This window comes from Hippocampus comes, unplaced genomic scaffold (assembly GCF_001891065.2).
Source record: "Hippocampus comes isolate QL1 unplaced genomic scaffold, H_comes_QL1_v1.1 scaffold132, whole genome shotgun sequence".
In the NCBI taxonomy this organism is placed as follows: domain Eukaryota; kingdom Metazoa; phylum Chordata; class Actinopteri; order Syngnathiformes; family Syngnathidae; genus Hippocampus; species Hippocampus comes.
In genome coordinates, this window is record NW_017805467.1 from 2,464,850 (window position 1) to 2,477,967 (window position 13,118).

Below are 13,118 nucleotides of genomic sequence, written 5' to 3' on the forward strand. Positions count from 1 at the left end.
GTGCAGTCCCTACCAAGCCCCTCGCCCCTCCCCTTTCTCTCCCCTGGTCTACCTCTCTGAGCGCGGCAGCTGAGCCACTGCCAAACCTCGCTTCAGACACGTGGGAAAAGAGAGAGCGACATAGAGAGGGAGAGAGAGAGAGAGAGAGAGAGAGAGAGAGAGAGAGAGAGAGAGAGAGAGAGAGAGAGAGAGAGAGAGAGAGAGAGAGAGAGAGAGAGAGAGAGAGAGAGAGAGAGAGAGAGAGAGAGAGAGAGAGAGAGAGAGAGAGAGAGAGAGAGAGAGAGAGAGAGAGAGAGAGAGAGAGAGAGAGAGAGAGAGAGAGAGAGAGAGAGAGAGAGAGAGAGAGAGAAAGAGAGAGAGAGAGAGAGAGAGAGAGAGAGAGAGAAGGAAAATGACAGAGCCGGCTTTCGAGGGAGGATGCCGGCTCTCATTGTTCACTTCAAAGAGCCGGCTAATTTACCGGCTCGTTCGCGACCGACACATCACTAACACAATCGTACTTCGACGGTCGGCCATCTGTGAAGTTGCTGCTTTTTTTTTCCCTGAGCGATGCACTCACTAGTCGTTTACGAAAGCCAGAGCTCATGGGTTTGATTTTGAACGATGACTTTGGCCATTATTGTTACTACATGATTTTGCTCAGAGAATTTACTGACCTTGTGGCTAATGCTATGTACAAATACTGAAGAATAAAAATTGTCTCTTGTGATTGCCAATTTCAAATTGATGCATTGTCACTAAATATTTGAGGTGTCAAATCCAGGTACAGAAAATGAAAATTCGGCCACAGTTTGAAATAAGAAATAAACAGCACGGGTGAGTGAGATCTTTATTTTTGAACAATTCCAAAGTTTTATTCATAACCTTAATTTGGCTATGAATAAAATGGAAAACTGTAATTTTCTATGCTCTATGTCTACTTTTATCATAAACTTCAATTAGGAGTGGTAAAAAAAACAAAAAGCTGGAAGTAAGTGCTTTCTTTTTTGACTACCTGCTGCTTATTGTGACGTTCGCTGCCAGAGTTCATAAAATTTTGGTTGCAACTCCAGAGAAAAAAAAAATAGGCAGAGCGGTTGCTTGTGTGTCCCAAAAACTCATAGGTGTACCTACCGTATTGTACATATGTGAAATTGCTTCTTCTGGTATATTGTCCACTTTGGTCAAAATATTGAATATGAATATGAATAGTAGATTGAAGTTCTGTTTTCTACGACTGCACACAAAAACAATAGCACGTAATCACCTTCAAATAGAAACTTCAGCATGAGTGTCATTTGAAAGCACAATTGTTTGTAAAGCGTCATCATTGCCTGCATCTGAAAAATGTAGTTATTTCGCCCAAACGTCAGTGGTGGATTTTTGCCCCGAATGGGTCAACACATATGAGATGAACAAATACCAACGTTTTTGTAATCTTGACTTTATTTGGTAGTTAAAGTGCATACAAGGACAAAGGGTACTCTGTAAGAAGGCAAGGAAGGACAGGGGTTTTACCGCAACGAAAACATTTGAAACCAGCACAATTCTTCAGATGACTGACTTCTAAAAAGAAAGACAAGCTACCGCGATACAACGCACAGTGTTATTGCATAATTGAAATAGTAAACAAACATTTCCATGAACATAGATTTCTTCACAGCAATAGACTAGTAAGTGCAGCTAAATGATTTGATTTGGATCAAAGCGAAGGGACAAATTCCTACGGTCACAACAGCAACAAGCCAAGGTCACGGAAACAGGACGCACTTTCTCGCCTGTCCTACAGAAACAAGAAGAGGTATTTGATCATATGCACAGCAGCACAGTTCAAACTGAAACAAAATCTTTCCAAACATCAAATAAAGTCATAGGGTGTCGTTCTTGCCAAATAAGTCTTGTGATTTGCCTTGTCATGGATTTTTGTTGTTATTTGGATGACTCTGCTTTCTGTTTGACAAATTGACAACACGAAAAATAACATCTCTTTTTGTAACCCTTCCATTTATCACAGCGCTCCGTGTCCTACAGGACGTTACCCGAGATGAGAGGGCTCATCCTGGTGTTTCACATTTTCCAAACCACACTCTCACATTCTGCAGCCCCCAACGATAACATCGACCAACCTCCTGTTCACAATCAAACAATCTTGACCATCCTTTGACTTGTAATGGATTCCTTAAAGTTTACAGACCGTTGTCAATATGACCGTTGATGTGACATTTTCAACAAACATTTTTCCCTCCTGGACCATCCTTTTTTTTTTTTTTTTTTCCATTTTAATCATCCGCACCACACTAATAGTATATTATATTGCACCCTTTTGTCAAATCAGTCAAAACCCAATTTAGAGGCCTGAGTATCTTTTTATAACCTGCAAGAAATTCTGAGGTATTTCAAAGAACATTTCAATGGCTACCCTTTTCAAATTATTACGGTGAACTTTCACTGGGCTAGTGTGATCAGTGATCATTTTAAGTGCGTTCAACTAAGCTATTTTTTTTTCACAGTGTTATGAAAAATTGAAGGTACCAATCATGACACCAACAGAAAGAGACTTCAAAAATACAAAGTTGTCAACGTAAAATAAAATACTGTCGTGAACATGGTTAAGATGCCACACAAAACACTCTCTGAGTCCTCTGTCAGTCATTTGACATCAGTCCACACATTAAGCACCATCGCAAATCGTCTTGCTTTGTTACAGACAATAACACGACTTGATCGCATGAACACGGCCGTAGGCATCCATTGAGATGCGTTAGTGCAAATTCTGCTTCAGATCGCCCCCATTTTAGAGCTGCTGTGCAAGTCCTGTACCATGCAGACATATTTCATATATTTTCTTGAATCAAGCACGCACTGTGGTCTATCGAAACCTTGGGTTCTATGATTAATGTGTACAACGAGAATACAACGAGAATACAAGCACGCAATTTACTTGTGTGAATATGTATCACACAACATTACGTAGACCAGGTGTTCTCAAACTGGGGTCAGGCGAGGGGTCAGGGGACTCATGTTGGGGCTTGGGGCGCTGTAAATTAGTTCTTATTGTGGAATCATTTTCAAAAATGTGTACCTACATACAGAAGCCAATTAAACAAACAATAAAATTACTCTTCTCCAATTAAAAGCTCACATACCACTGGGTCATATCACATAAACAATTTTTTTTTGGAAGAAGAACAAGCGGCATATTTCTTGGAGCATTATTCTTATGATAGAGGTCACCAATGTCGTGCTCACAGGCACCAGGTATCCCCCAAGGACCACACGAGTAGCCCATGGCCTGGTTATTATCATTTCCTAGGAATGTTGTTGAAGGGATTATTTCGCTTGCACAGTTTTATAATATACAGTAAAAAAAAAAAATCTTGATATATTTTTCCTCTGCCTTGTTAAATCATTTTTGGTAATTATTAACATGATCAGTGTCATCACGTAGATCAATGGCAATAATATTAAAAAAAAAAAAAAAGGTAAATTAACCCTTTCATGCACCAATAATGATAACCTGGAACCTGATAACACGATAAACTGTGCACTATAGTGATCGTTGTCCCTGAAAGGGTTAATAAAGGTAATTTCAGAGTTTCATAAGAGTCAAGAAGTAGCTCTCAGTTTCAAAAAGGTTGGTGACCCCTGTTTTATGGCATCTACAGGTACACATGATAGTTATGCTGGCCATAAGGATTATCAGGGTGTACTTGGAAAAACTGCTCCCCTGGTTCGCTGGACCCCAAAAGTTGGAGAACCCCCGCCATAGACAACCTCCGGTAAGTTCTTTTGCACAAGTGCTGTTTGTCTGGTAGCGCTGCTCTCAACAGAACAAACTTCACATTTTACCGCGCACGTCGCTCGGTCGGCCATCTGTGCAGTGGCAGCGCTTTCAGGGTGTCAAGTGCACAGCAGACCGGACCGGTTATGAACATCACTAAGCCTAAACCTAAACACTCAGTGACTGAGATCAAGCACGTTCTGAATTAACAAAACAAACAAAAAAACAACCGGAAAACAGCTTCCAACTTGAGAACATGGTATGTGGGTGTCACACAACAGACCATGAATTATCCTGTGATCGACTAACGTACATCTTCCTAAGACAGCCTTTTCCATTTAGCTCATACTTAATACTTGACGGTGTTAGTTTCTTACTAGAAAAATAATTTTGAGCGATTAAGTGTTATTTGAGGAGCACCAATCCGCCTCCACTCTGAGAGCACAATCAAGGTGAGCAAACCTGTCCAGGGCTTACGGGTCCCGGACAGATGTGAAATGTAAACACATTTAGAGCGACGAAGAATCCTTATCGCGGACCGCTGTTTTGATTGTACCTCACAAATGCTTCAAAGAACTCATCCTGACACGGCAAACCTGCACCGATGAACGGAATTGCATTTCAATTCTGCTCGTCAACGGAATAGATAATTCAAAAGCTTCCTCAAAGCGGAAGTCATGGCTGAGCTGAAAGCGAACCTTCCAATAACCCTACTGGACCTTTTGTTGTGCTTTTTCTGTGCAAATGGAAATATCATTACAAAACCACCCAAAGGCACTTTTAATCCGGAATTTCCCGGATTACTTGCTCCAGTTCAAATCTTTTTAACCTGGATCGATAGATGCAGGTGCATTGGAATCGGTCAAAGGCTTCAATCGCTTTAGTTCGAATTGCATTTGCTCTGCTTTTGTCATTTGTATTCATTTTATTCTTCTGCTTGGAGGTCACATCTCATCTCATCTCATTTCTTCATGTCAATGCTTAAAATGGGATCAAGCGTCCTATTTGTTAACGTCTCGTAGTGCTGCTGCAATGAGCACACTTTGACATCATCGTCTTGTGCGACTAAACATACAACAGGGACCAAACATAGCCTTAAAGTGGATTTTCAGTGGTTTTTTTTTTTTTTTGGTGTGCTTTTAAAAAAATAATGCTCATATCTGACTTCTTATCTAATACACTATATCTAATAATGTAATCATATTATAAGAAATTCCATTTTTACCACACACAGGCATAACCTAAAGGTAGAATCTTTGAAGGTGTATGAAAATGTTGCATTTTTTGAGGGGGTCAATTAAATGATCTAATCTTAAAAAAAATAATAATAATAATAAATCACGATCCAGTATGCACCTGCAACACAGGGAAACTCAACATATCAAACACACATATGCATGCATGTGTTTAAAGCGGAGGCCCAGAATGTGGTTTAGATTCTTAATCAGTCAGGACAATCAAATCCAATCTAAGAAAAAACAAAAAAAACAAAACTGGATTGCAATGTTGCCGTTGTGTGTGCGTGTTGGGATTGGAATCACACCAAAACATGACAATAAAGTCTTAATTTTAAGAAACCTTTCTGTTTTGATTGCACTTGTCAAAACCGTCATAAATCTGAAATATTTGTACGTACCATACAAACTATGGCCTGCGGGCCACATACGGCCCGATCTGTTCTTTAATCTGGCCCACCAAGCATTTATATTAACAAGAGTCCTGTAATATGTGTTCCAGTATTTTGTATATTTTTTTTTTGCCTGAAATAGGTTGAATTACAATGTATGTCTTTGTGTTGTATTAATTTATTTTATGAAATAATGTTGTAATTGAGTTATTGTAAGTAATGAAATAAAAAAATGTTACATTTCAATTTGAAAACCCCCACACAAATTTTTTTCAATGTATTTCTAACTAAAACAATTGAAACGTGTTAAAATAAACACTTTTCCATATTTTACATGCACATTTCCACTTTTTTTTATTTTAATCGTTTCTTGTTGCACCTCATCTAAGAATGACCCGGCCCATCTGTCCCTTTTAAAAATCTAATGTGGCCCGTTTTTGCCCACTCCTGATCTAGGCCCGAATGTGTTCACTTCTTTCTTTGCCCATCGTTCCGCCCACAATAACAGAACATATTATTGTTTTGTTTTGTTTTTGTTTTTTATATTTTGACATGACATAAATTTATAGGATCACTGGATACACAGTATTAAAAATATCTCATTGAAATTGTAAAAACACTAACTTTTTTCAGTTTGAGCTGGTTAAAGGTGTCCCTCATTTTTTTCTTAGTTCTTTTTTTGTGTGTCTGCGTGTGCGTGTTTGTGCATGTGTGTGCGTGTGTGTGTGTGTGTGTGTGTGTGTGTGTGTGTGTGTGTGTGTGTGTGTGTGTGTGTGTGTGTGTGTGTGTGCGAGCGCTCATACAGTGAAGCATTGAGAAAGTGCTATCAGTGTGACATGCTGGTGGTTTCTCAGCTGGGCTGCTGGCTGAGAGCAGGCCAGGCCAGGGTTACATTCAGCTGCTGGTTGTGTTGGATCAGGGATGTGTGCTGATAGTGGAGGACCAGCTCTCTGAGTGAGGAGTACAGGTTGTAGGGCTCAGCAAAGCCGTAGCCTGTGGATGTCCTGTTGATCACACAGTGCTTCACATGCCCGTCCACACTGTGCAGGAGGACACCCGTCACTTTCTGAAATTCTACTCTTTCTAAATCGTGCTAAGTCAAAGAAGGAAATGGGAAGGTACTTACACAACAGAGCAGGCAAAGGATCCTTTTTGACTTTGGCTATCTCTGATGAGGAAGGTGCCATCTCGTTTGCCTTCCAGAAGCTCCTCCGCCTGCCTCCGAGTCATACTTCCAACATACCAAGTCCTCTCCTCATGGTGCGTGTCATCGGCTAGCGTGTACGGGCTGACAAAAAAGTAGAAGGGTCACTTTTGTTGGATGAAACATTGCAAAGCATACAACGCTTATTCTCTTGTTGTTTTTTTTTTTAAATTTTGAAGCAATTTATCGTCGAGCGGGCACGCTGACAGACGCCAAGCTGTGGCCCGCCCTCGCCATTTTCAAATTCGGCGCAGGAGAAACCGCTGTTCTGCTCACCTTGCTCTCAATGTTTCTCAGTGAATTCATAGACACTTAAGCAGCAGCCGTGTGTCTATCTATTGTTCGCCACAATGGGACAGAGTCAGAAATTTTTCAGTGGGCCGGCCGGGGTGGCACGACAACTCACTAAGGGGGTGGCCATGAGATGACACGTGTGCATACGCCTCTAAGTTCACAATTCGGAGGTTGCGAGGTCTGCCTTGGCTTCACAGATGTTGCTTTTTTCACTTAGATCTGTTCCTGCTTGGATTAGAATTTTTTGAGGGGACAACTGATTGATACACCATACGTGTGCTTTTTATTTCATGAAGCAATGACAGTGGATGGTGTGAAAGTAGTGATCTTGATTCAAGTATCAAATCTTCCATTGTTATGAAGGCATGTTGTTTGTTATGCTGTGTCACGTTCATTTTTCAGCCTTGGATTCATTCACGGTCTCGCTTAGTGTGATTTAACCTGGTTGATATCACTCTTGCTATCCTGATTGTAATTTTGCAACATTGTCACTTGGGCAATTTGCAAATGTTTTATGCCTTTTTTTTTTAAGGCATCAGTTCTGGATAAATGATAACACTCACTCTTCTTCATTCCGTACACCAAGCCAGTCATCAATCTGGCTCTGCCTGGTTCCTTGCTGAGAGAGCCAGCTGTAACGGAAAGCAAAATGACTGTCGCGATCATAGATTAAATAGAAAATACAAATAGTAACTAGCTTTAAGGCAGTCTGCGGTTTCTCGGCGAAGGTTTAATGTTCTAACAATTACGGGCAGTCCTTTAAAAAATATATTACTGGTCACATTGGCATGCAAAGAATTTAATGAAGCAAAAACAACAGCTCTCAAACAAAGAAAGTGAAACCTACAACAAATATTGATCTCTTATCCTCCGGAGGTGCATAAGGTCTGGCTTCATGTGGTTTATTTTCCTGTCGACCTCCGTGTGGGCCAGCACCTTCCTCCTTAATTCCTCCTCCATCTTCATTTTGCTGTTATATATTTCCTCCACTCTCGACTGCAGCTCATCAGGGTTGCTCTGCATCCTGGAAGCGGGCAAGACAAAAGCAACCTCAGTAAAGATTAGACGAAATTACTTGTCCACTCTGCTGAGCATTACATATTGTCTGTTTATTAAGAATTCCCCGCGTAATAAATCCGAACAAATGACAGACCACAAAAAGATTTCGAAAACATGACACGGAAATATTACAAGACAATGTAATGTGTACCATCACATTAATCATTGATCGTGTTCTATTACGGGCACAATGCAATCTAACATTATTTTGTTTTTTATTATTGGTCATGTGTCAGGATGTTTAAGAGCCAGCCTTTGCAAATACTCCAAAATGACTTTTTAATGTGCAATTAACGGAAGGGCATTGTATGGTATATGAAGAGATCTCTTTTAAAATGGTTGTCTACCAACTCTTTAACATAACACACACACACACACACACGGTATGCACTGTATATATCAGAGAATGTAACTTTGAACAACTTTGTCGTCAACCGGCTCCATACTTGTCAGTCTCCGTGTTGTTGTCTAACTTGAGGAACATGTCGATGTATTCCTTGCTGTAGCGATCCTGCGTTTCGCACTCCTCCTCGAAAATGCGAATGATTTCGCTGAATGCCTCAATGGCCATCCTTTTCGTCTGTAGTTCCTACGTTGGAGAGAGAAAACCAGACTGGCCATTCAACAACCGATGTGCTTGACTATTCAACGGGAAATTTGATTATCTTTTGCTTTGACTTGTTTTAACTTTGTGCATTTATATAAACAGTATATATCCAACAGTACCTGTGATATTTGGTTCAGCTCCTTATAGAGACGGTCATACTCTTTGCTCTTCTCTTCGTATTGGTCCTGAAATACCTTGAGCCGTTCTCCAACTGCATCCATGTCGAGCTCCATCACAGCCTGCTGCACAAAAGAGAGTAAAAATGCTATTGATTAAAAAAATAGAAATAAAAACGCCTAATTGTACGAGCTTGTATTGGATATTTTCTTAATGAAAGCAATATTGGTTGAGGTTAGAACTCTGCCAATTCCTGAATATATATTTAAATGCTTGATCAAAGTTGAAATTTGTACGCAAGTCTCGCAATTTACTTGCCTTTGTTGCTGCTTGACATTATTTATACTGCCTGGCATCAGTATAATAAAAAATAATAATAACTGAAGAAAATCACATCATAAAACATGTTGTATCATACAGAATACAAACCAACAGACTTACCTGCAGATATTTCGAGATTGGAAACAACAGGCGCGTGTCCAGTTTGGAATTGTACTGGGCCAATGACTTGTTCTGGTAATACTGAATAAGGTCCACTACAGAAGGGAAGGTCAACGGCTCGGAGAAGCCATACCTCCCTCCGTGATGGAAGATCTTTATCAGTCTGTTGGAGCCATTTTTCCTGTAAGATTCAAGTACATGTAATTAAAAAAAAAAACAAAGATGGAAAAGCTTTGACAGCACAGCGCATTACTACTACTTTCATTGACCCCCTCATCTTCATCACCTTTGTGAAATTCAAAAACAAAGTCCCACTTACAGTATCGGTAGTAGTAATGGAAAGTGCTACCTAACTGATTGCGGCTGGGGAATACAAAGGCTTGTTGTCAGTTTGTTGTTTGTCAATTAAAATTGTAATTTACCCCAAAATACTGTCCTTGGTCTTGCACATCACTTGCCCACAGAATGGAAAGTTGGAACAGAAATGTGTGGAGTGGCTGAGGCTGAGCTAATAATCGTCAGATTTTACTCTATAGTAAATTCCAGCCCACTGCCCCTTGTTGAAAATTATGAGCGTGTTTACATGAAAGCAATGCTGGTGTTGGAGTACAGAGATGAGAACTTTACCCTGTTTTCCGTCCTCCGTCCGTGATCTCAGTACCCTTCCGTCATCGTCCCTTCGTCCTTTTTCAAATAATTATCCTCCTCTGTCCCTGTCTGTCCTCGTCATTTTAAAGCACTTCCATCCTTATTTCACCAGTCTGCCCCCCTACACCCCACACCCCCAAAAAAAGCGTCCATCCTTACATGAAGCCGTGGGAGAAAGACTAATTAATGACTAAAGACTAAAATTATTACCCTACAGACACCACTCAGCATCTATTGCAGCCTGGTCATCCTGGAAGGGGGATTTTCCCATCTGCGGCCCCTGCTCGAGGTTTTTCATTTTCCCCCAGATGTTTTTTTTTTTGGTTTCCTTGCACTCCAGGAGGTTAAGGTCAGAGGATGTCATTAAAATTTGTCAACTGTGGGGATATGAAGCCCTTTGAGACTGTTTATAAATGTGACTTGACTTGGCGTATTCATTGGGTATACAGTGATCCCTCGCTGCTTCGCGGTTCGTTTAGTGCATCGCGGATTTTTTCAAACATAATTTTTTTTTTTTTTAACATATACATGGAGTACAGTACTGTATATGTCGCTCTATGTGACTCGCTATTGTTTTGCAGCTTCTCGCGGACCGTTTGCGGACTTTAAAAAAAAAAATTTTATTTTATTTTTTTTACCTGTTTATGTTAATTGGACGCTACTTCGCGGATTTTCGTTTATCGCAGGTGGTTTTGGTCCCCATTAACCGCGATAAACGAGGGATTACTGTATGCCTGCATACTGAACCTTATTTTTAGTAAGGCTGTAATTGGCTGTTGCAGAAAAGACTGGCCATCAATCGAACAAAAAATAACATCATTGTTTCATTCGATTTTTCAAGTCTTAGTTATAAGCAACTCAACATTAGTAGTTCACAACACAAAAATAGCTACTATGATCAAATAAAAAATAATGCTAAGAAGTTTTCATTTAGAAATGTGGGCCTCAAATGGGGGTGTTGGGGGGCATAACATAAGCATCTTGGTGGGCGGGGCACTTGGAGACATACAACACAGCCAGCTTTCTTCACCGGCTGGATTGAATAGTTTCCAACTGTTTCAGTGTCAACCAAGATAGCTTTTATCTGCCAACACAACCATCGTCGGTCACCAGACTTTGGTGGGACGGAGGACGACTGCTCCTCCTCTTGTGCACTTGAAGCAGAGTGAACTCACTCCCTCCCGCATACAAACACGGTGAACGTGTACGAGACATTCGGTCTGAAATCGTGTTTTGGCGGATTACACACATAGGACAGGCTGGGCATTTCTGTCAGTCGTGAAATGGGTGTCCGTAGGTACTTGGTACCAGGGACAATTAACAGGACGGACGAAAACCCACTTCTGTCCTTGCTTCGTCCATCCTGTTTAAAAAAAAAAAACTTCTCGTCCTCCGTCCCCAAAATGGGTGTCTATCCAGGACGGATGGACAGGCAGACACACCGTTCCATCCCAGGACGGAATGCCCATCTCTTCTGATATCTAACTTGCAGTGAATCCTTTAGAATCTTAGTGTATAGAAACAAGTGATATTAGAAAAAATATAAAATCAGTATCATCAAGCAGGATAGATTTTTTTTTTTTAAATAATGAAAGCAAGGCTTCTAATGAAATGTGCAACACAAAGGACTCCAATTCTTTACCTCAGTGTTAGTGTATATTCTCCTTTGAGCTTGCTGGAAGCGTCACGGACCAAGAATGTGCCATCGGGTGTGTTTCTCATCATTCCATTCACTTCATCTCTGGTCAACAACATCACATGGACTATTATTTCACAAACATATTTTCATCAACAAATTCTCATTTCTGGGGCCTACGTGCACCATAGAATATGAACTAACAATAGTTGTCTCGGGACATGTATTTAAAAGTCTCACTTCGAGTGACTATCTGACCGGTTCAAGTTCCCCATTGTCGATCAAGAGAGAAGAGCCTGTTGCGCACCTTGAGATGTTGCCCCAGTACCACTCTGCATCAGCCAGCTGCTTTTGCTCAGAGCAGGAATCGCACGCGGCCATTGCTTTGGGGTTGTTGTTATTGGGGTGGATCCCTGTCCACAAAACAGTCAATGCTTCACAATATAATAGTTTTGTTCAATGCATTTCCCCATGATATTAATGCATGCTTGTGTATCCAAGCGTTTGGTTGATCGAAAGAAGATTAGATATCTTCAACGTTACAACGTTGGAGACACACGAAGGAAGGAGAATCATGTTAATGGTTGTAAACCCTTTAAGATGAAGAAAACTTCTCTTTGGAGATGTACAAAATGCATACTGACACAACAGAGATTCCCTTTGACTAAGCAAGTTGAAGCGGGTACCGTCTTCCTTGGGGACGTCTCCCAAGTCTTGAAACACATCGTTATTAGCATCCGCCGTGGTGGCAAGGTCCTGAAGAAAAGCCGTCGGAGACCGAGCCTCGCTGTCATTCCCGTTCATCCTTGGCTCCGAGAACACTGCGACTTCAAATACAGAACGGTCCAGTGTTAGCCATGCTGCTCACCCACCAGAGCGGTCAAAAAATGACAATCCGCGCCATGTCTGTGTTGTTCACACACTGCTGTCCTTCTGACCGGGACTCCGGGAAGGGATACAGTTATGTTGCTTAGTCGTACGCCGCGGCTGAGAATCTGCCCAGACTCGTCTACTGACAGGTGACACTGTCTGACTTCCTAGAATACCAGCACTGACACTCCTCAATGCTCAGGCACAGTGGGCCAGAATCCATGTTGCTGAGAGCTCAACCTCGCCTCGCCTCGCCTCGCCTCGCCTCACAAACAACAGCTGTCCGCATAGAGATTTCATGTTACACTGAGAGACTCGAGAGCCGCTGCTCTGTGTTTATTGTGTCCGGGTCTTTCGAGTGGTGTGTCTTCATATATATGTCTAACATCCCTTTAAGAAACGATTTAATCCCCCGCTACATGGCATCACGTGGCTGACCTTTATATGTGTGCGGAGCCCACCACACGACATTAGCAGTTGATGAAAGTTTACACCTTTGACACTTGATGATGGCAGGCAAAGACATTCGTTAAATCACTGTATATAGCCAGGGCAGTATGTCGCACCAAGAACATGTGTGACCTGTTATTATTAGAAACGCCCGAACACAATAATCCTTGCCCTAAATAAATAAAATATATATTTATTTATATATTTCTGAAGGGCGGCCCGGTGGGCCAGTGGTTAGCGTGTCGACCTCATAGTGCAGAGTTACCAGTTCAATTCCAGCTCCGGCCTCCCTGTGTGGAGTTTGCATGTTTTCCCCGAGCCTGCGTGGGTTTTCTCCGGGTACTCCGGTTTCCTCCCACATTCCAAAAACATGCACGGCAGGCTGATTGAACACTCTAAACCAGG

General features: G+C 41.4%; 1 protein-coding gene across 3 annotated transcripts in view; it reads right to left on the reverse strand.

Moving 5' to 3' along the window:
• Nucleotides 1-6,105: 6,105 nt before the first annotated feature.
• The window catches only part of LOC109519133 (phosphatidylinositol 3-kinase regulatory subunit gamma-like), a 14,040-nt gene continuing 7,027 nt past the window's right edge, over nucleotides 6,106-13,118 (reverse strand). The window contains exons 3-12 of one of the 3 annotated variants that reach the window (XM_019875494.1): nucleotides 12,080-12,214; nucleotides 11,701-11,806; nucleotides 11,400-11,498; nucleotides 9,110-9,290; nucleotides 8,671-8,793; nucleotides 8,391-8,533; nucleotides 7,733-7,909; nucleotides 7,449-7,517; nucleotides 6,514-6,675; nucleotides 6,106-6,391 (exon numbers count right to left, since the gene is read on the reverse strand). In XM_019875494.1, the coding sequence (XP_019731053.1) occupies nucleotides 6,238-6,391; nucleotides 6,514-6,675; nucleotides 7,449-7,517; nucleotides 7,733-7,909; nucleotides 8,391-8,533; nucleotides 8,671-8,793; nucleotides 9,110-9,290; nucleotides 11,400-11,498; nucleotides 11,701-11,806; nucleotides 12,080-12,214 (1,349 nt within the window). In that variant the 3' untranslated portion in view covers nucleotides 6,106-6,237. Of the gene's footprint in view, nucleotides 6,428-6,513; nucleotides 6,676-7,448; nucleotides 7,518-7,732; nucleotides 7,910-8,390; nucleotides 8,534-8,670; nucleotides 8,794-9,109; nucleotides 9,291-11,399; nucleotides 11,499-11,700; nucleotides 11,807-12,079; nucleotides 12,215-13,118 lie in introns of all 3 variants that reach the window. The other 2 variants (XM_019875493.1, XM_019875492.1) reach the window with 2 other exon arrangements.